The sequence below is a fragment of the Idiotropiscis lumnitzeri genome, chromosome 4 (assembly GCF_059441095.1).
Source record: "Idiotropiscis lumnitzeri isolate Australia: NSW breed Sydney's pygmy pipehorse chromosome 4, RoL_Ilum_1.0, whole genome shotgun sequence".
Taxonomy (NCBI): Eukaryota; Metazoa; Chordata; class Actinopteri; order Syngnathiformes; family Syngnathidae; genus Idiotropiscis; species Idiotropiscis lumnitzeri.
The window spans coordinates 13,301,587-13,323,911 of record NC_142394.1 but is presented as its reverse complement, the minus strand read 5'-3'; the positions used below and the strand labels follow the sequence as shown (position 1 = coordinate 13,323,911).

At 41.4% G+C, this 22,325-nt stretch overlaps 1 protein-coding gene across 2 annotated transcripts in view; it reads left to right on the top strand.

Annotated features, from left to right (window-relative positions):
- The first annotated feature begins 20,809 nt into the window (after positions 1–20,809).
- LOC148338192 (A disintegrin and metalloproteinase with thrombospondin motifs 2-like) overlaps positions 20,810–22,325 on the top strand; it is a 104,912-nt gene continuing 103,396 nt past the window's right edge. Inside the window, exon 1 of one of the 2 annotated variants that reach the window (XM_088292855.1) lies at positions 20,810–21,048. In XM_088292855.1, coding sequence (XP_088148981.1) covers positions 20,961–21,048 — 88 coding nt within the window. In that variant the 5' untranslated portion in view covers positions 20,810–20,960. The remainder of the gene's footprint in view (positions 21,049–22,325) is intronic. The other variant, XM_088292856.1, reaches the window with a different exon arrangement.

Here is a 22,325-nt window from a genome sequence, read left to right as displayed (position 1 = left end):
CTTTGAGGAGAACCCAGCCAGACACCGCCGCCTAATTGGTAAATACAAGAGGAGTGTTGCTGAATACATTAAAAGGCAGCTGACAAGGGTTTTACTTACGATGTGAGGGAGGTTCCAGACGTAGCATGATAAACATCCAACTTTGCACTTGTGAAGTATATTCATTTGTTCCATGATCAATGTGGAAGACGACGCGGGTGGCGTGTGAAAGCTATTCAGTGCTTTGATACGACGTAAGCTGCATGTTGAAATTGGATTGAAGCGTTCCTTTAAATCCCCACTCTACAGTATGTGCACGCGCGTTTGTTTGTGTATAAATACTTTAATTCAAGCACTGCCGGTGGATGCAGATTTACTTTCTCCAGAGAGAATAATAACTCCCTCAATGTGCCACTATTCTATTTTAGGGTACTGGTACCATTGAAAAAAAAACTAATCATCACAAGATTAACAGCATCATTCCCAGTCTCTTTGGCATTTTATCTAATACACATTTTAAAATACCAAAACGATTAATTTTCATGTGGGGCCATAGGTCAGCTTAGCTCAATAATTCTTGTAAAGACTGAAACTACTTGATTTTGTTTGATCAAGTGAAAGGCTGATAAGCAATATGTGAAAATGCAATCAGAGTTTTAAATGACATCATGCACTTTTCTAGGACTATTTTTAGTAATTCCTTAGCCCTGAATTAACAATTGCTCCATGTGCAATTTTCAGGAATTTTCCGTGATGTAGTCTCGGTAGTAATAGCACAATCTGTATTTTGTTTTGAGAAATTAAATTCTCGGGATATTCATGGGTTGCTTCAAAACATTCCCTCCATCTCCAACGTTCACATTTGTTAACCATGTGTCACGAAAAGGAATCCGAAACAGCTTATTTAGTAGTACATTTTTAACATATTTTGTGCAGGAACAAATCTCGAGACTAAGACCCCGGGCTTTGGAGCCAACACCTTTGGCAAGAACCCCGTTGCTTGGCACAGTATCTTGGCTTTTTTAAAAAAAATTTTTATAGCTTATTATTCAACTAGCACTTGCTAGTTAATGTGCCACCAACTTTGTTGCAAAGTGTATGAATATTTGTTTTGTTTTCATGCAGAAGCACAACTGGCTAATCTCAGCAATGCAAATCTCTCCACGAACAAAAATGCAGTCATTTTTAATACTTCAGATAGTACTTTAGATAATAGTGATAATTGTCTCATGATGTACCACATGTATATATTTTACAATTGGGATAATAAAAAAAAACAACATGAAAATAACGAAGACAAGACTATCAGATCAAAAAGAGATCTGTTTTATAGTTCCAAGAAATCATGAGCCAAACAGATGGTGAAAGAAATGTCCAAAGCACTTCAAGCTTTTTTGATTGACTTAATATCAGTCAAAATACAACTTTTCAACCTTTAAATTTTTTTTTTTGCTAGGTAGCTGTCAGGACATGCAGACAACAATATGAATTCCAAATATGCGCTTGCGTTTCTCAAATTTATTTTGTGTATCCTGGCAGCAGTTGGAAGATGATGAATGAGCATCAGGATTGAGTTGATGTTTTTACAGCTGGATTATATTGCATCTCAGAATGAGCCCCAGATAAAATAACATCCAGCCCTAGATTGTCTTCATTATACAAAAAGATACCGCCGATTCCATACAGGTTATATTTGACACTCCGTTGCATGTTCTGTATACAAACAAAGACACAACCACACTGGTAACCACAGGCAAACAAATCCTACAAACTGTACCAAAGATTCCGCCGATGCATGAATAACAGACCAATTTAGTTTTGGACAATCCACATTTCTCATTGGGACCTGTGTAGAATTTGTGTCTGCTCAGAAGGGTCCACTCTTTGATTGAACATGACACTTTGACAACATAATCAGTTTATATTTGGTTGCTTTTATTGACTGGTTTTCATTCTCTTTGGGTTTACCCCCCCAACTGTGGTTCACCGAAAAGAGAAGCTAATTTTCCATTGAAGAGAATGAAATGCATTATACATATATGTTTTCCTGCTTCAAGTGCAAAAGGCATGATCAAATAAAAAAAAAAAGTTTCTGGGTCATATGCAGGCATGTATGCTCCGGTTTCAAGTTATAGCACAATTTTAAATAAAGTCAACGTATCAAAATTGCTCCAACTGAACATCAAGCGGTCTGAGCTGTCTTCTTTTTTTTTTTTTTTTTGTCGTTTGACAACGCCTCCTCCTGTTGTTGGCGTGTGCAGTAAGTCAGATGACTTTTCCGAAGGTCGTCTCTTTGGTAAATTTTTGGGCTGCCCCGGTTTGGTCGAGGAAGTTCAGTAGATGCAAAACGTGTTTTGAAGAGCAGCTGCTAAACAAGGCAATTCCCAAAAAATATCAAACTTATATAAATGCCAACGGTCAATCTTCAACCAAGTCAAAGCGATGTTAATAAATTACTAGAACACTGTCTTAAAATAATTGAGAGATAGCATGTGTAATGAAAGAGACGCTATAGACCCTTTCACCATAACGTCATGTTTGTGCGCAGTGTGCAAAGATGTCTCTTTATTTGAGGGCAAGTGAGTGAGACAACAGAGACAAAATAGTCACTAAGTCCACTTTACAGGATGTTCACAAGTCAAAGCAGTGGTAAACATCTGTGCAGTTTACAGTTGCTACGCTCGCTCAACTAATGATAAGATATCAGTCTTGACACTTATCTTTTTGCAAATACCCATGCAAATTTTTTGTTGATGAAATCTCATAGAACATTTTCCGTCAGTCTTGTAAACATTTTCACATGATAATCGCAACACTTTAAACCCAGACTTAATGTCTGCTGAACGATTTGTTCCAAACAAGCACTTCTCTTTGTTAGCAGCTAGCAAGCTAAGCGCTAGCTTGGAAGGCTTCAACAACCTGCGTATCCAGACACAAATGATTTAAGGATTTATGTTTTACACCAATAAAGTAGAGCTTGACGCACTGTGTCAGCCAAAAGCAACATACCTTTGCTGTCACGAGACCAAGATGGTGTTGAAAGCAGGCGAAACGTTTCACCCACCCTGACGCAGAGTAAAGAAAAGAGTCCAGGCTCTTGACAACATCAAAGTGTTTCTATGTGTGGGCACTCTTCCTTATAATCAAGAAATTCACAATGTTGTGACTCAACATCTAACTTCGGGGAAAAAACTAGCCTCATTTGACCAGTCTGATTTTGGAAGTACATACTGATCATTCCCTTCAACCAACTTCAGTTCTTCTTCAAATCCCGTCGAACAACTGCTTCCAATATATAGTGTCCGATAGTGACCTTTATCTCCAAACTAAACACAAGGAGACCGATGACTGAAGCTTCCAATGGATTAGGCTTCTCTTCGTGTTTTTCTTCCGCGTGCGTGCCTTTGAATATGGCACGACACGGCCATTCGCCCAAGCCTCAAAGGTTGGTCCAGTCTTGTGTATACAGTAAAGTCAACCAGAGCTTCACACAACTTTGTGGCGTGTTACCTTTGATGTGAATAGTGCTTGCTTTTTCCAGACCTTCACTTTTATCTTCGTAAGAATGTGAATAAAGATATTTGTTTGAGTCCTTTGTATTGATATGCTGTGCACAACATTTCCACCTTGGTCGAGGTCTGTTGTGTTTGTTTTGTTTTTCCATTTAGATGCAGTACTATGTGTGTAGAACGTGTTTTTGTGTTTTCCACGAGACAGTTGTAATCATCACCTCAAATATTATGCACGGACGTGAATTTGTGGGAAACTAAAAGAAAGAAACACCTCTGAACTTAAAAACATACAGTGTATGTTTATTCTCTGCACACCCTGTGTCTTTTTAACTCGCTTTACTTGAACTGGAGTTGTGTGGGGTTTCATGAGGAGACGCGCTCCCGACAGAAGGACAACACAACAACATGTGGCTTAAGAAGCAAAACAGGAGCTTTGAAAAGGAAGGTTTGTGATTTATATGCTGCCAAGCTGTTTTCAGAAGGATGCAACTTGTTCACGTGCAATGGGACAACATTGATTTGTCACTTTCGCCCATTTTCAAACTCCTCTTTATTCTTGAATACACGATACACAAACCTAAAATGTATCTTTGGCAGCAACCGTCTGCAATTACAGCACATTTCAGGGTTGGACACACTTGCAAATTTGTCTTGAAGGAGACCGACCTATTGTGCTTTTCTTCACAACTCAAAATAGTTCCCATATGTTGGAATAACACGTCTGTGACATTCTTTTGTCAAAACACCCTTAGGATCAAGAATGGCAACTGCATCAGCTTTACACTCCATATTTCTTGTCTGCCTGAAATTAGCTCACTTTTAGGGGCTGGCCTTGTTTCATGCACGTGAGCAACATACCCCAACCCATGCGTGTATGCTGCGTGGCCAATGGCAGAGCCCGAACATTGGACAGGAGCATCTGTGGGTAGAGTAGTCGAAAATTGTACTCAATAGTATAGTTGCTTTGGAATAGCACTAAAGCTAAAGTAAAATGAGTAAAATAGTCCTAATAATAAGTACTTGAGTATGAGTAAGTGGTGTCTCAGTGAAAAAACTACCCGAGTACTGAGTAACTGCTAACTCATGATTTTTGTGACTATTGAGAAAATGATCAAATGGAACATGAAACTTCAGATATCTCCCAACAAAGCCACTTTAATTAGAACTAAAAAATAATGATAATTCAGCCACAAGAAATGATCTTAAATTAACTTTCCTTATTTACATTAATTAGGCAGAGAAAACAAGAAAACGATCTTTTTCTCTCGTGTTCGAAGTGGAGTTCTTGTAGATTGAAATGTGTCCTTTTTAGGTTGAAGTGAATGACAGCTGTCTTTTTTTGTCTGATAGATCAATGGATTGGATGTGAGAGCAGGATTGTTGTGAGTCTTTTGATTGTGAGTTGCACTCTTTTTTTTTTTTCTGTCATGCTTCACACAAATGAATCACTTTGATGAGCACTGCATCATTGTGGTCCTGAGTGGCTTTACATGTGATCATGTGACTGCTTGGATCCATTTAATTGGTGAAAAGGAGTCAAACCGTAACCTAGTGATTATGTTGGATTGATCACGATGAACCAAACAGAGTAAATGTTGCATTTCGTCTAATTAAAATTCTCAAATAAAAAGTATGGTGCATCAAAAGTAAAAACTGAGTAGCGATGGGGGACTTGAGTCATGTGAATTAACTCGAGTCAGACGCGAGTAATTACTTTTAAGACTTGCGTTTTGCCTGCCAAAAACACTGGAACGACTTGATTTGGTATTTAACTGACTCAACTTGAGGACAACAACAACTTATTTATAGTTCAGTATCTGCATTCTAACATAGTTAGCCTTTTTAAAAGGAAAGAAAGAATATTGGGAACAAAGTCACTGTTTAGCTAGCAAAGCGGTCATTGCTTTGGGACCAGTAAAAAACATGATTGTGAACATTTAAGTAGAAATAAGTGAGACGGTTTGTAAAAACTGAGAAAAAAATGTTCATGCATCAATTTACTCCCACCTTTTGCTATTAGCGGACACTCATTTATCCATCCAATAGAAGTTGTTGCAGCTCTGCTTACCTTTTGGCTCTGACTTGATAGCTGGGGTGTCACTCCCGTGGTGAAAGTGGGTGTGTCTTTGCATGTTGCAGTTGGATTTTCACGATCAGCGAAAAGACCCATTTGTATACATTTCTGTAACAGATTTCAGATGTGACAAAGCTGTTATCAGCGACTGAATTTTCAATTAACATTTAAATTGCCTGCGATTGCTGTCACCTCATATACACTGACAAAGCAAAGATTATCAAGCACAAGGCAAATTAACACTGACAAATAGAAAAACTCAGAGGGGCGTATTCCTCTGCAGCGGGTTTGGCCCCTACGAGTTCTCAAGCAAACAGAAAGTCAGATTTCATTACTTTCTAAAAGCCTGGACTAATTACAGTACAGAGACATGAGGCGAGTCTGATCTTTCAAGTGTTTTCCTTGATGTGACCTACGACGGTAAAACGTAAATAAAGCGGACAACAGAGATTTGCTTGAAATAAGTTGAAGAATGTGCATTGGCGTTGGTGTTGCAAAAATGGAGACGCACTAACAACCCGTTAACATAAACTGTCATCTAACAAGACAACATGAATGCCACAGCACAAAAACACCTTAGTTGCAGTCTTGGCAACTGTTTGCTTCTTTTTTAATTAGAGCAAAAGATCAGAGAAATACCAAGTGTCAATACCACAGAGAAAGACAATATGCCAACGGCGACCTTTGAGAGCTCCTTGATCTTTTATAATGTCAACGATGCAGCATCTTGTTCTCTGCTGTCATGCTTTTATTCCACGCCCTCAAATGGAAAATTAGAGAACTGCAAACCATTACAGGCAATGGCTGTTTTTCACCATCTTCATGTCGTGGTTCTCATTGGGGAAACTGCATTTGGCATCAGATGGCGCAGTCTTCTGAATCTACTTTTTACATCGAATCAACAGATTTATTTATTTATCTAGGGAACGTAAATATTCGGTAAATAACGCAGTGTTCAGTTCCTATTTATAAGAATTATTCCTCGCCATTCTGCAACTCGATTAATGAAGTGTGCATCTCATGAGCCCTGTTACATATTTGTCTTTACAAAATACTGTTGTTGTTTCAACACTGAAAACTACACCCATAGCTAAAATAAAGACGATAAGTCACACCACTCAAAAAACATACATCACGAGGAAGTCAAAAACATATAAAAATGGCTAGTATAAGTCACATATTTTTGCTAAATGTATTTGACAAAATCCGAAACCAAGAACAGCAGAGCTCAGACTCCAACCTAAAATCTCACATCCCAATTTGGTGTTGACAGATGCAAAAGAGTTCCAGTAAGATTTTTGCTCTTTAATTCTTTTTTTTTTTTTTTTTTAATCTTGAATTATGACCTTTGTTCAATCAATGAACAATGTTCCCTTTAGGACAGTTTAGGACTTTGTTTTATTTTTATTGTATTAAATGTGTCGGCGGCACGGTGGCCGACTGGTTAGCACGATGGCCTCACAGTGAGAGACAGCATCGGGCGCATCCGGCCATCCTGTGTGGAGTTTGCATGTTCTCCCCGTGCTTGTGTGGGTTTCCTCCGGGTACTCCGGTTTCCTCCCACATTCCAAAAACATGCATGGCAGGCCGATTGAACACTCTAAATTGCCCCTAGGTATGAGTGTGAGTGCGGATGGTTGTTCGTCTTTGTGTGCTCTGCAATTGGCTGGCAACCAGTTCAGGGTGTCCCCCACCTACTGCCCGAAGATAGCTGGGATAGGCTCCAGCGACCCTAGTGAGGAGAAGCCGTATAGATGATGGATGGATGGATGGATAAATGTGGCACTATTATGGAATAGTGGTTAGCACAGCTGCTTATTTCCTCAGGGATTCAAATCCAGGCTCCACCTTTCTTTCCATGCTTGTGTTTTCTCCATGTACTCTGGCTTTAACACACATTGTGACAACATGTTTCTCAAGTTAAAATGCTCTAAATTGTTCATAGTTTGGAGTTTGAATGGATTTTTCAACCATGTCACTGTGAATCAAGGATTGTAGCATATTTCCCACACCCTGTTTCTTGTCTCGCTGAAATTAGCCAGTTTCTAGCGGCTGGCCGTGTTTCATCTTCCATTGCAGGAGAGAAGCCTAAATACAAGCATAAATAAATAAATATATATATATATATATATATATATGGGCTTTTGTAAGTGATGAGTGTATCTCATCCATTCGTCAGGTGTCCTGTGTGAGATCTTCCATCACAATTCAACCCTCTCCCTCTTGTAGGGGAAGGTGCTTGTTGTGTTGGCTCTTGTATTACCCTTTGGGGCACAGTAAGACTTTTTGTGTGGCGGCCATATCTCCTAATCCATCTTTATAAATGGCCGGCGTTTATGTTGTCAGTCGACTGGAAAACAAAGGCCAGAGCAAGCGGCTATAAAATGGCGCGAGTGATAAATGTACTCTGCCCTGCTCCATGGATGGTGGCGAAGGTGTTGAAATGAAAGTCAGGCAGTTCTCCAACCCTCATCTATTTTGCTTGTACTTCTTGTGTGAACTAACTTGGAGCACTCGTTTAAACCATCAAAGATTTTATGTGTTGAAAAGATACGGCGGAATTTCGTGCAAAACACAACAAGTGAAGACAAGAAGATGACAAAAAATGGACTTTTAGCAAAGCAGACTGGCAGCAAAAAAAATCCTCGAATAAGGTCGAAGGGACTTTTATGGGTCTGTGTAAAGTTCACACGACATCGACACATGCTTACTAACATGTATCGCGTGTGCTAGCTCATGTCCATGTGGGCCTACATGGGAAACGGGCTAGCTTGGCTTGTGGCCTTGGCTGGTTTAACTGTGATATCTTCCTCCTGATCCAGCAACTCACAGCCTGTGGCTTAGACTGAATTAGTATGCCCAGAAATCACTTTTGGTGCACCAGAGACCAATGTATTCTTCCAACTTCATTGTACTGAGTGCATGTTCAAAGTTTTAGAAACGCTGTCCATCTAGCCAGGTGGTGGTTTAGCTGGAGGCTGTTCCAGGTCATGCACTAAAAAAAGTAATCGTTGATATTTTCCCGAAATTCCCAATGGCCAACCCGCCCCTGCTCCGAAGTGAGTTCTCCACCTCAAGCAGTACCCAATAAGTAGCTCTTCTTTCATAAAAGCTTGTTGACCCCTTCACTAGCCCCACTGGTCCTACTTTATTTATTTGTGTTGTCACTACATGAAGTAAGTAAGTCAGTCACATTCATCTTGTCGTAAAAATGGACAATAGAAATAAAAATCATTTGGAATTTGTCATTCTTACAGAATTACTTGACAATCAAGGGTGGCGCTAATGAGAGAGAGTCTAGGAAAAGTGTAGCATGAAAAGTGCAAGACACAGATTTGCGAGAGCAAAGGGACGTCAAGGGGGTGTGAGGAGCAGTCCTGTTATTGTGTGTCTATGTGGGACCCAGATGGACTTTGTTGAGGTAATGGACTTGCCTCCAAAAAAACCTGTTGAATTTTTTGCATCCTGCTCGAAAATCACTTGTTGTACTGCGCAACATTCGACAACATTGCGTATGTATTGTGACATTTAGGTCCCAGTACACGAAAAATTGAAGAGAAGAACTCGAATCAGAGGTAAGAAACAGAAAGTGATATGAGCTGCTTACGACTAAGTTTTAATGGTCAAGTTAATCCTGACCTTTGTGCGTACTTGCACACTCACACTCGCTTGCTCAGTGTTACACAAGCGACCAGCTGGGTAGGAATCAATCAGGTAAACTGGGTCAAAGGAAGCAAGGAGCGAGAGATGCGGGGGGTCTCAGAGGAGCGGGCCTTTGTTCCATATCGGAGGTGGATTGAGACAAGCTCCGAGTTCCATTAGGTCGCCGGTACATGTCTGCATGTGATGCAAGAACACATGCATCGCCTCTGATGTGTACTTGTATGTTCAAGCGAATGCACCACAACAGTTTCCCAAGTGATGCCTTGAGACTTTGATCCCAGCGGAACTGAGGCATTAATGTCCTGTCGGCTTCCCTTCCACGAAAGGAGCGGTCAACTTTGCAGAGCAAGCTCCATCCGATCAACAGGTGACCGCGTTACGTCCTCGCTAACCCAATAAAGATCACATCATGCTCCCCAACTTCGAACAAAACACGGCGATGTTGGATGAAATCTCTTCAGAACCAATTTTTTCGTCTCATCCCTAATAACGGTGACTATTGCAAGCGCAGCATTTACCCATATGGGGAAATAACGCAGCACACAATCGAATCAATGAAATCCATCCGCTGTCATGTAATAGAAAAGATGTATTCTGGTTAACGTGGTTATCCGCGCTGTTCGTTCAATTATGCATTGCTGCGTTCACAGGATTTATCAATATTTATTTTTAGGTGATGAATTTTAAATCAAAAGTTACATAATGGTTTTATTATGCATCGACACCAATTATTTTGCATGCTCAGTTTTTTGTGTGTTGGCGTTGTGCATGTGTCAGACAGTCTCCTTCTACATGCGGGCTGCAGGGAAGTTCTATAAAGTTTAATTATATGTTGCGTTCCCAGTGGGAAGGCTGAGATTAAACTAAATTAAATTGTGTCGGGGTGCATAAAATGTTTCTCTGCTGTGGAGTATACACACTCTCACACGCACACGGACACACACACGCACACACACACACGCACACAAAGGAAGCGCGCCAAACCGACACGCGGGGGTAGAAGGCACAGCTCTGCGGTTTCAAGAGCTTCGACGGAATTATATGTGGCTTACATGTTTGCTTTTGCTGAAAATGACCGTGTTATCTAATACGTCTGCCGGCAGGTCGTTTTGTTTTCTTTGCCGTCTCAAACAAAAGTAAGGACTTTGATCATTTCGGCCGATAAGAGGAAACCTAAACAGCGCATTACATCCCCGAAGATTCATGGAGGATCAGTGCTTCTTGCCTCTGCCCAATGTCCTGTCTTAGCCCTTTCAGTATTAAAAATATTACTTTGAATCTATATGGAGACAAATCACGTGGTAGGCCTCAGGTCAAATTTTGCGCAATTATTTGAAATTTGGGGTCAAACATTTGAATTGTTAAAAACCAATCTTATTTTCTTTGACAGCAAAGAAGATCAAAGTTTGATCTAGATAAATTGAAAATTGGCCTGAGCTGAAAAGAAACATATGAAAGTGATTCTTGACCTCAGCTGCCATGATCATTTTGTATCAGGTGATGCCAGTCATGCTACAGCAATCACTTCAGTTTGACTAAAGTAACGCTGTGAACCTCCACAATCGACTTCAACCAAAAACTTTACGACTCAAACATCACACGAATCTTTTTATGATGTTGAATCATCACCATGCATGATGTCAACAAATATCATCGGCTGGATTCACGTTGCAGTTTTCGGTGCCCGGTAGGAATCCTAATACTGAAATCGCGTTTTTCTCTGGGCCGAAGGACACAGATTGCAATCAATCAGTAACTTTTCTGACATGAAGCCTGTTATAGAATCTGATGCAGTCCGTCTCCATTAATTCAAAATAAATTTCACACAATGACAGCGCAAAACAAGCCACTGCCAATATTTTGGGCGGATCTACTCATCTTTACATTTCCTCTTTTAATCGACTCCGATTGACTTCAAATTTGACAGGGATTAGCGTTTGGTGAATAGGATCACAATGTTTGTTTTTCTTGTGAAACCTTCCTCAGTTGCCATGTTTTGTCTATTTTAGGTGTACTTTCATGTCTTGTAGTATTCCAAATATGCTGCCTTGTGAGTGTCCCGCTATTTTGATGTGCCATCAACACATGCCGCGGGTTTAATTAGGATTAGTGGAGTGATTTTGTTTTGTTATCATCGAAATAATGGAGTGACACATTTGTACATTTAGCCAAGTTAATCCGATTTGAGACAAATATAGATATGTATGTATTGCTTTTGCGTGGTAATGCTGGATAGCATTGAGTCTTTTGTGAAACGAGGCGCATCCTATTTTATTTTTGATTCCCTCCTCATCTATCAAATAGTAGGGCCTACATAGCTGGTTAGGGATGTTGTAAGTGTTTTTGTCAGAATCAGTTCATAAGCGTGTCGTGGTGTAATTACTGCAATCACAATCAATCAGGGGGAATGACATCAAACTCGTGACAAATTAAAACTGCATGTCGTGCGTCCTACAAAATGACAGCAAATTCCATTGACTCTGGTTTTGGCCTCCAAAAGAGGCGCAGTCTTGAAGCGGGCCTCATATTTGTTGGAATGTCTAAATGTTTGAGTGGACTATGACTGCGCTTCCAAAGCTAAATTTGATATGTTGTTTGCTTGTGAAATTGACCTCTGCCCGCATTGGAGCTTCGGGATAATCTTTACAAACACTTGAGTGGACAGTCTAAACCCTGAACAATGTGATCAGTTCTCCTTTTTATCAATTCCAAAAGAAAGGCTGTATGGTTTACAACCTTCAAATGGTTATGAAACTGCAATGATTTATTTATAGGTTATGCAAGAGAAGAAAACGTACACAATTGATGGTGAATTGGTGAGGCCATCCTGTTCTGAAACATAATATGTTGATACAGCATTTGTGGACACGTTCCTTTGCAAATATTTTATAGTAGTTTGCTAGGTTACATTAAAACGTTATAGTTGTGTATATGTCACAGGTGTCAAACTCAAGGCCCGTGGACCAGATTTTATGTCGGCAGCAAAGGCAAATTTTTTGTGTCAATTTCATGACTCTTGCAGTGCACCACTTATGTGCACCCCTGTGTATCAAACGATCATACATTTGTATGGGCTCACAGTCAAAATATGGCACCATAACCGCGATGTTCCCCCGACAAAAAATGACTCCAACAATTCAGCTGCTTCAGGTTTTGCTTGTAAAAGTGACACTTGTCTAAAGGAGCAGCATAATGTCCATTGTATTCAAGCAAAAAATGTTTATTTACATTCTATATAGGCATTAATGTATTTTTTTATAAGGTCACCTTTTGTAGAGTGTTATTTTTCAGTTTTGTTTTTTGTGATGCCGAAACGGATTGATTTCTGTTCATTTGAATGGAGAGCGATGATTTGGGATGCAAGTGATTTCAAGTTACAAGCGTGGTCACGAAACGAACTGAATTGGTATCTCAAGGCACCATTATATACTGTCGTTAATTGGTATTCAAATGAACCGTTAGCGTAATCCTCACTAACATTAGCCAGCAAGCTGATGCATTTGCTGCCTAAATCACAGCGAGCAGCGTTCCACTGTCCCATGTCTAACATGGAGTGTTGGAGTGAGCCCATCAGATGACGGTCACTGCAAGAATACAAATAAAACTCACATGAATTCGGTTTCAGCATCACTGCTGACAATGACACAAATACTTATTGTTGCTCTTGGACTCGCGGAAAGAATACAGAGAGACTCCAATACACGTTGCACAATAGTATCTTAACGCTTTTTTATTTATTTATTTATTTTTAATAAGTTCCGCCAAAGCATTAGAAATGATGTGACAAACTGCCGCGCAGAAACAATCTGTCAATCATACTTGTTCGGTAAACAACGGCCAGAACAAGAAAAAAAAAATGCTTCTCGGACACAACATGATTACTTGATGACGTGACTTGATTTGCGCATTTGAAAAGACCCCATACATTAACTTCCTTGACAGATATTGCAGTCATCTAGCATCCAGCGCTGCTCATTAGACAACATCTTCACACGCTCTGCTTCCATGCAATGATCAACACTGGCCATATTTGGATGTTGTTACGAGCTGCATATTTGATTAACAGGCAGACAAATGAATTGTGTCCACTCTGCCAGGGATAACGGTCGCACTGTGCTCGTGCTGAGCCGTTTGTGCTGTGTAAAAGCCCTTTCTACGTGTGTGAGACTAACACCAATGTCACACTGATCTTTGCAGAATTGAATGGTTCATGAGGGACGACATCAACTCACCACAACCCTGAGCCGCCCACACCGTGAAAGAGAGGAGAAGAAAGGTGTCCATTCCTTTACAAGGCCCTCGTGCCTCCTCAGGCTTTGCAGAACAGATAATGTATGTGCAGCATGTGGGTGTGTGTGTGTGTGTGTGTGGTGCACAGTCAAACTTTGTCTTCCTATGAATTGTGCTTATGCCTTTAAGAAATATCCATCTTTTAAAAACGGCACCGTGAATCAAAGTATTTTTTTTCCCGACCGTTTCCCCAAGAGGTTGTGAAAAGTGACTAAATATATCAATCCTTTATAAACCATGCATTTTTTGAAATGGTGATCTGAAAGAGAAATCTCACACGTTATGTATGATTCTTGCTTCCTTGACAAATAACGAGACGTTGATGGCAACTGAAAACCGAATTATAAATGTATCCACGGCAATGTGACAGCTGATGAAATGGTTGTTGCTTTACCCTTGTGATGTGGTTTGCGTAATCAGATGCTTTCGAAACAAATTTTGAATACGCCATGATATTTAATGAAGGTTCCAAAAACTGGCAAGTTAGGTGAATTGAAGACTCAAAATTGTCAAGGGGAGCGATTGTGAGTGTGAATTGATATTTGTTTCTATATACCCTGAGATTGGCTATAGAGCAGTCCAGGTTGGATACTCTCGCCCAAAATCAGGTGGGATTATCTCCCGGTCACTTGTCACGATGAGGACAAGTGTTATAGAAAACTGATGGCTGCATGAACATTTTTTTGTACTGCACAGATGATGCAAAGAATTCTCATTTGTTGACTGCAGAGGACTCTTTATTTGTAAAACGGATCCTGTCAATCAATTGCAAGTGCCGCCTCCGAAGAGTGGGCGGTTACATGTCAAAGAGCACTTATGTATGAACTGGCAATGATTAGCCATGCATGAATTATTGGATGAGCGATTGTTTCACGGTGTTAGTAGTAGCTTGGGGTTTGGCTATATGTATAGCCAACATCAAATGGAAGACAGCAACTGTTCACGTGAGATTAAAATGCTTCAAGAATATAGTTGGACTTCAATCTGTCATAAATGTTACACATCTGGCAATAAATAAATAAAGCATATCTGATCTATTATTAGAGTTTATGCCAAAAAATACCTCACCCACATGTTGTAATACCATTGAAACATAAAAACCATCATTTTAAATTCTCCCATAATGTTGGACTAGAAATTACATCTGTCACAAAATGCAAAATGAAGAAGAAAAAGAACATATGTACTGTAAGTCACTCCATAGATGAAGTCACATTTTTGGGGGAAATTTGTTTTGGGCAGCCCGGAGACCATGGTAAGCACATCGGCCTCGCAGTGCTGAGGTATGGGCTTCGACGCTGGGCTTCCTGTGAGGAATACCTTTGCTGCATTACCGCCACCGGTGGTGATGCACCAAAAGTATTTGCTAACTGTCAAAAGACAGTTAACACGATTAGGGGCCGAGTATTTTGGGTGGCAGTCCAAGCTCTAATTTATGTATACACAAGTTGAACCTGAATATACTTCACATGACTTGCCAAACTATGAAAACAATTGTGGATTAAAGTCCAAAAATGACGGGTAAATCCCCGATATAGCAGGACAGCGATAGATTAGATAAACCATGTGCAGTGGGGATTTCTGTAGTGTAATTGAATATAACTTCCTATATATTTGAGGGTTAAATTTGGGATTCTAGTCACTGCCCCCTAAATCATAATTTACCCAACGATTGAGGTAAATGAATGTGTTAGTAAACAAGGAAAAGCTTTTCCGCAGTAAAAGCCCACAGCTAAGATGCTCAGAACAGAAGCTGCCATCACTCAATGGAATATGAAAGTCAGTTGGCCACGATGCCTTTGTTGCACACACCCTAACCCAGAGACTTTTCCAAACAGCCTGTTTTTAGTCTAAATTCCACCTTTTGCTTCCTTTCTTGAACACAAAAACACATTCTTTCCCACGGATGATTATAGTGCTTAGACTTCTCTTTCAGGACCTTGAGCTTCCTGTGGTCAGGTCAAATTCAGCGGCCATTGTGCCTCTGAAGTCGCAGAATTTCTCTACTTGTACACTGCTCCTCATCTGCATCTGAGATGAGACATCGGCCATCCAGGTTGCGCATTTGCCCTGCAGCAATATAGCAGTATATATAAAACTGAACACAATGAGATAAACGGACTGACAAATAGTAAATTCATGCAAAAAAACATAAGTATTAGTGTTGGGTTGTGAAAATGCAAACAGAAATACAAACCTCCAAGCTCCAACTACCCATCCATCAATTATCTGAACTAGCAAATGGACCGAACGGATCACAGGCGAGCGTGGGGGAAAATAGGGCATAGGCACCCTCTGAGTTCTTAGATAACATGCATGTGTGTGTGAACAGTCAATGCAACACTGGAGAGTCTATGTGTGCACCTTTGAGCGGCTAAGTAAACACTCAAGGGTGGTCCTGAAGTGCATGGTGGCATATTGGCATCGCCAAGCAAAAAGTACAGGTACTATTGACCTGCGGGTCAAACTCCACGGGATTTCATAGTTCTTCACTCGATTAAAAGTATTGACAAAATCATGCCGTAAATCTTACTGAAAAGGCATAATATCGGAAAGAATAAAAATGAGCTCGGGGACGATGTGTGGGGTGAATGGCTGTTTCGCTCAATATTGTTGACCACCTCTCAAAATGTAGATTGTCGAATTGCTGTGTGTTTGTATAGACGCTAAATGCCTGCACACATTCTCAGTTAAATCTATCACAGGCATTGCTTATTCATCAGAAAACAATACCACAGTCATTATTCCCTCACCTGATCCTTTCAGTTATTGTTTGTGGCACCATCAAGGTTCATGGCTCTTGCCTGATGCGCTGTCATCGGCCTTTGATGCTTCGTCATGTAACCTCAGGAAGACACTGGCAACACCTGCCATTGCGCTCATAAGGCATGCTAATGCATGCAGACACATGGTGGCCTGCTGCCTGACCTTGCTAGGACGGCAGGAGTCATTGGAGACAGGCCACGGCCACTCTGCAGGACACAATACGGCATATGCTCACTTGGTAAAGCCCTTATACATGCAACATCAAATTGCTGATCCAATGGGGACAGAAAGCTCAGGTGAACCATGACCACTTAGCATTTATTCAAGGTAATCAGACGTAGACATTTATGTCTTTATGTGCCGACCTTAGCGTTGTTACACAACAAAAATCCATCTAAAAAAATAAATAAATACATTCAATTTCTGGTGCGAATGGATCTTTGTATCATTCCATATTTCAATTTTAGATTGACAATCAAAAATCAAAAAGTGTCTCATTATATAGCTCTTGTTATATTTATATATTTATTTATTCATATATTTTTAACCCAAGACAATAATAAGATACTGCCTTATTTACATATGTAAACGTAAGACTCGGATTACGAATATCATAAAGAAAGAGTGACCAAATTGTATTTGGTCACTTTTTAATTGAATGAAAATGTTGGTAACGGGCATCCGTAAAGATACGTTTACTTGTTATCTTAATACACTGTGATCCAAAAGCCATGAATATGATCCTAATTTATCAATTCACTGCATGTAGTTAAATACATTAATTAAACCGCACCACATTTAAAGCTGCAGGAGGAGAAACTTTTAGTACGGTAATTATAACATATAATGTTTAGAGCGGGGTGACCAACCGTTTTGAACCTGAGGGCTACTCCCTGGGTATAGACGGAAAGGTCTACTAGTTATATGCACACTGCTGAAAAAAAAGACACTGATCGTGTTAATGATTGTTCATGATAATCATCACATTGATCTAAGAAGGCAGGAAACTCTTTTTCTATAAATCTCTACACACGTTTACATTTTCAAACGATCACTTCTACAACAGTCCTTGGAAATCACAATGTCCCATCACTGGTGAGCTATTTCTAGAACAGAGCCATACTCGCCATTGACTCATGTGGTCCTTGGGGGCGATCTGGTGCCAACGGGCAGGATGTTAGTGACCCCTGATTTAGAGGGACAAAATGTGTGACTTTCAGGAAGAGGACAAGACAATTGCGCTCTCTGCTCAGTTTGTCCACACGAAACATCGCATTAAGACTGGTAGACTTGGCGCAATTCACTTCAACAACACTGCTATTTTCATTCTTCTTTCAGCAATTGTACAAAGATGCAAGGAAATGTGCGGATATTTTTCGGTTGGTTTTAGATTTTCTATCGCCACATGAAAATGGAAAGTGCGAATGATATACCGATTTGTACACTTCCTCTCAGGGACATCCAGTTATCCAAACTTAGCGCTTCAAGCAGTCACTTGTTTAGACAAGTAGCTTTTCAACTCGTATCATCACGGCCAGTGCACTACAATGAGTTTTTAATTCACATTTCTTGTCTGACCATCTTGCTTATTTTCATCACTCACAATCTGTTTGTGCATGCACCAGCAGCGGACATCGGAACAACCCCCTCCCTGAAAAATACACAACCACGTGCCTGTACACACACATACACTCTGCCAAACACAGCTATAATAATAACCTCCACAAATACACAAGTTCATGTGTGTGTGTGTGTGTGTCTGTTTGTCTGGGGGAAACGGGATATTATTGTCTCTCTCCCTAGCTCCTTCAAAGTGCACTTTTCAAGGTGCAGGGCTTGGTATCTCCATGGCAACAGCTTAGCGACCAGGATCAGTAAGAGGGAGGAGATGGTGGGCGATGGGGATGGAGGAAGGAGAGGCGATGGGGTGGCTGTGGGTGGATGAGGGCCACATAGGCATGCAGGGTACATCGACTGGGAACATTGTGACATTTTCTTGAGTCGTGATGGCGGGAACAAAGAGGGCGGGTCGTTCTTCCAAAGGTGGATATTTGTATTTGTGTGGCATTATCTGGCCATCTGACCATGTTCCCAAATAGCCATGTTGTTATCTATGCACCAAGAGCTCAGGTGTGATCTCCATGCACGGTAAATTATGACCTCCCTCTGTCGAACACACACACAACGACACTGGCTCTTTAGTGTTACTCTTTGTATATCAGTCTTTCATTAAAAAAAAGAAAAAAAAGTGTTTACATGTGTCTGTATCCATTCTGGCCCAGACAGACCACTGATTTTCACCTCCTTTTTTCTCTCTCTACTACACTCTTTTTAAGCTTTCAACATATTACAAAATAAATTCAAAGTATTCCGTCTTTGCACTGGTCATTTGCAGAAATGGGAATCTCATCCCACGGATGGAATGGTCGGACGCTCATTATTGGGATGGAGGACGAGAGGTTTTTAAGGACAGACTATGCAAGGCACAAAATGGGTTTAAGTCCATCCCTTTAATAGTCCCTAACCAGGTTAAGTAGCGCATGTACAGAATGCAAATATTTGCACTTACGGCAGAATTAAATCTTGTGACTTTTACGTGTACTGGTCTTTTAAAACTGAGATTTCAACTGAGAGCGAGCAGGCGTGAGAGAGCGAGCAAGAAAGAGCAAGTGAGCAAGGACAAAAACATGCGATACACATGGCTGTGTGAAGAAGCAATTGAGAGCCAAAATAAGACTTTTAAGTTGTGTTTAATTTGTGCAAAGGGATCAACTTGACGGATACAGCCTTCGCTACAGTGCCACCCCGGTCCAAGTTCATCTGTGAATTTGCACCGGAGTGACAACAGGAGTCTGAGAAAGGTTCCTGTACGCTGTGTAACGATAGCTGCGCTTGATCGTTAGGGGAAAAATTACTGTCTACCGGTGTTTTTAATGAAGATAATAACCTATTTAAAGTTTGGAGACCAGGGGCTATTCGTCCGTTTTTTTTTTATCCGTTTTTAGAGTCTGTAGTTTTGTAGTCTGGAAATTACGGTAAACGGACATGAATAGGAAATTGGCCATCTAATGAGTCTCAAATTATGTTCATGATTTATGAAACTTCTGCCGTTAGCCTCTCGTCATGAATGGAGGCTTTTTTTGGGGGGGGGGCAGGTGGGACAGACTGGTAAAATGCATTATCTTATGAATAAGGTCGGAGAGACAATCACGGAAGGGTGCCCAGGTCGCGGAAGGACCTCAGACTGGCAAAATAGGCTGACGTAGCGATCGTTGGTCATTTTTTTTACCCTTGTTAATGCCTTTAGGTAACAAAGGTTTTCTTTGTGTTCTTAACCAAATAAATAATAACAGTGGTAGTCAAGGAGCAATTTATTTTTGGAAAAAAAATCTCAAAACACTCGCGGGATGGACTTTAGAAAGAGATTTTTTTTATGTGTGCCAAAATTGACTACTCAGTAAAAGTAGAACTGAATTCTATCTGTGATATTCTGTAGATCAGAGGTCACCAACTTGGCACCAGCTAGCCCACACGGACTACAAAGTAAACCAGCAGGCCTGATCGAGAAACAGTTTACAGTTGTTGAGACATTCTGATTTTCTAGGAATGTTGCACAAGAGATCATTTGAAAATGTAAACACTGGCAAGGCCTTATAGAAATAGTGTTGCCTATTGATGATATTAATCTGTTTCATAATTATTGTGTGAAAGAAAAGTATCTTCATATACAGTAAATGGGTATCATTAAATCTAAATTAAAAATAAATGTTGCTAATGTGAGCAAATTTATTTCAGCAGTCAAGGGGGTTTGAAATTGGTAAACTTTCACCTTGATCAGCACCCAATCCATCGATCCATCGATTAGCAGGGTAGTGCAGACTTCCATCCCCACAGCCACTTCCAGCTCTTCAGAGATCAAGAGGTGCTCGATGGCCCGGCGGGACACATATTCTTGCCAGCGTCCTGGGTCATCCCTTGGGCCTTCACCCAGCGGGATGTGCCCGTAACAGCTCACCAGGGAGGCCTCACAGAGGTATCCTAACTAGATGACAGAGCCACCTCATCTGGCTCTGAGTCCCTCCCCGATGACCGTATATATATATAGATATATATACCACATGTAATAATGCCGCGGCGACGTAGTGTGTACGATCCGCCTATATACTTTTTACACTTTTTCAGGGTTGAGTGGCAAAAAAAAAACGCTCAAATATTGAAGAACTAGTTTCGAAGTTTTACTCGCGGAAAAGGGTCTCGTTCTTGATTATGCCCTTGAACAGATGAATTCCCACTGTGGGCCTGTCGAGTGCAAACACACTTGCACGTGTGTATTTTAGCCTGATGTGTGCGTGCACTCCATGGAGTGCGGTGAGTGGGGACTACTCGCCAAAATAGAGAGGAATTGATAGTGTGAGAGAGGAGGAGAGTTGTGGGAGTGGAAGAGAGAGAGAGAGAGAGAGAGAGAGAGAGACTTCCACTGAGAGGAGGAGAGAAAGAGAGCGAGCGAGGCAGAGCGAGACGGGAGGAGAGCTCCGTCTCTCCCGGTGCACTTGGCAGTCTTGTTGCGGGCTGCTGTGCTGTTGCTGTCGTGGCGTGGCTGGTCGCGCCAGGCGGGGGAACTTCACCACACTGGAGCCCGGAGTCCCACTCTCTCACCTGCGCAGTTCGGAGCTGCCATGGGTCTCTCGCCTGGATTTACTGTCCTAATCATTTTACCGGCCTTTCTGCTGCACACCAGCGGCCTTTACATCGCCAGTAGCGTTGGTACGTACAGCGGCGCGGGTGGAAACGTGGCCGGTGTTTACGTTGTTGCCTGTCCTATCGGCTCATGTCTTATCTGCACACATGGGAACTCCCCCGGTGGCGTGCGGAAGCTCCAACGCGGGCGTGCTTGTTTGATTTGTGCCATGCAATTTCTGCAAACAACTTCTGCGTGTCCCGCTTGCGGTGCTTAATTGCGGAGACTTTCCAGAGGTCCCCGGGCGGCGTTTTGATTCTTCCACGGCCCATCAAAGCATCGTTACACTACCGGAATAGGCAGGACGGCATGACCCTCCCGCCCCCACCAACAACTCTTTATGATGTGCTTCGCATCTATCGATCTGTCACAGGACGCTGGAGTCGGATGTCAGCATATTGATTACACTATTCTGAAATCATTCTCTAACACGGGGTGTGAACATTGTTGTTAGTGCATTGCCAACCTGCAAACTTTTTAAAGACCTTGTACGGTGATGATTGACAGCCAAAGCAAGGGCACCTGAGGATGACTTCAAATGATGCTGCTGCTTGCGTGTGCCTCGTGTGTATGTGCGAGCGCTTGTGTGTGCGGGGCATCCCCCAAAACTTGCATGTCACTGTCACAGTCACGTGGTAAATACAAATGTTGCCCAATGCAAAAATGTGCATGTTATTAGTGCTCCTCGCTCATGGTTACGATGCGACAATGAATATTCAGGATGATGTGTTGATGAGAGTATTAGGCAATAAGGGAATTACTTGACAGATGGGTTTTGCTTTATTTCTGTTTCCTGTCTGTGAGGCTTTTCGAAAGAAATTTTCTCAGCTCAAGCAGCCTGACAGTGAGAAAGCAGTGTGAGAGAGCCGCAGTTAGCACCTTGATCTCGCACGGGCATCCTTGTTGATGGTGGAAGGGCACAGAAGGTGTCAGGAGCGCAGTGCGCTCTGCTGAGGCTGCCGTTTCCAAACATGTAGCCTGCCTCCCTGCACGGGTTCGCCTCTGGGTTCATGGGTGTGCCTGTGCGTGCGTATGTGTGTGTGTACGCCACACACCTTTTATTCCCTTTATTATTGCTCACCATGTGACATCTTGGATGGAAGAACGCATTCCTCGACATGCTTGACATTTCTTTTATCCCTTATTTTTCCTCCCATGTCTTTTTTTCCCCATCCCAACCCGCTCAACTATTTATGCACCTTTTCCTTTTTTTGCTCTTCTCATCTGTCATGATCAATCTAATCTTTCCATGTGCATTGTGACTCCCTCAATCACACGCTCACCTCTTCGCCCCCTGTCCTTT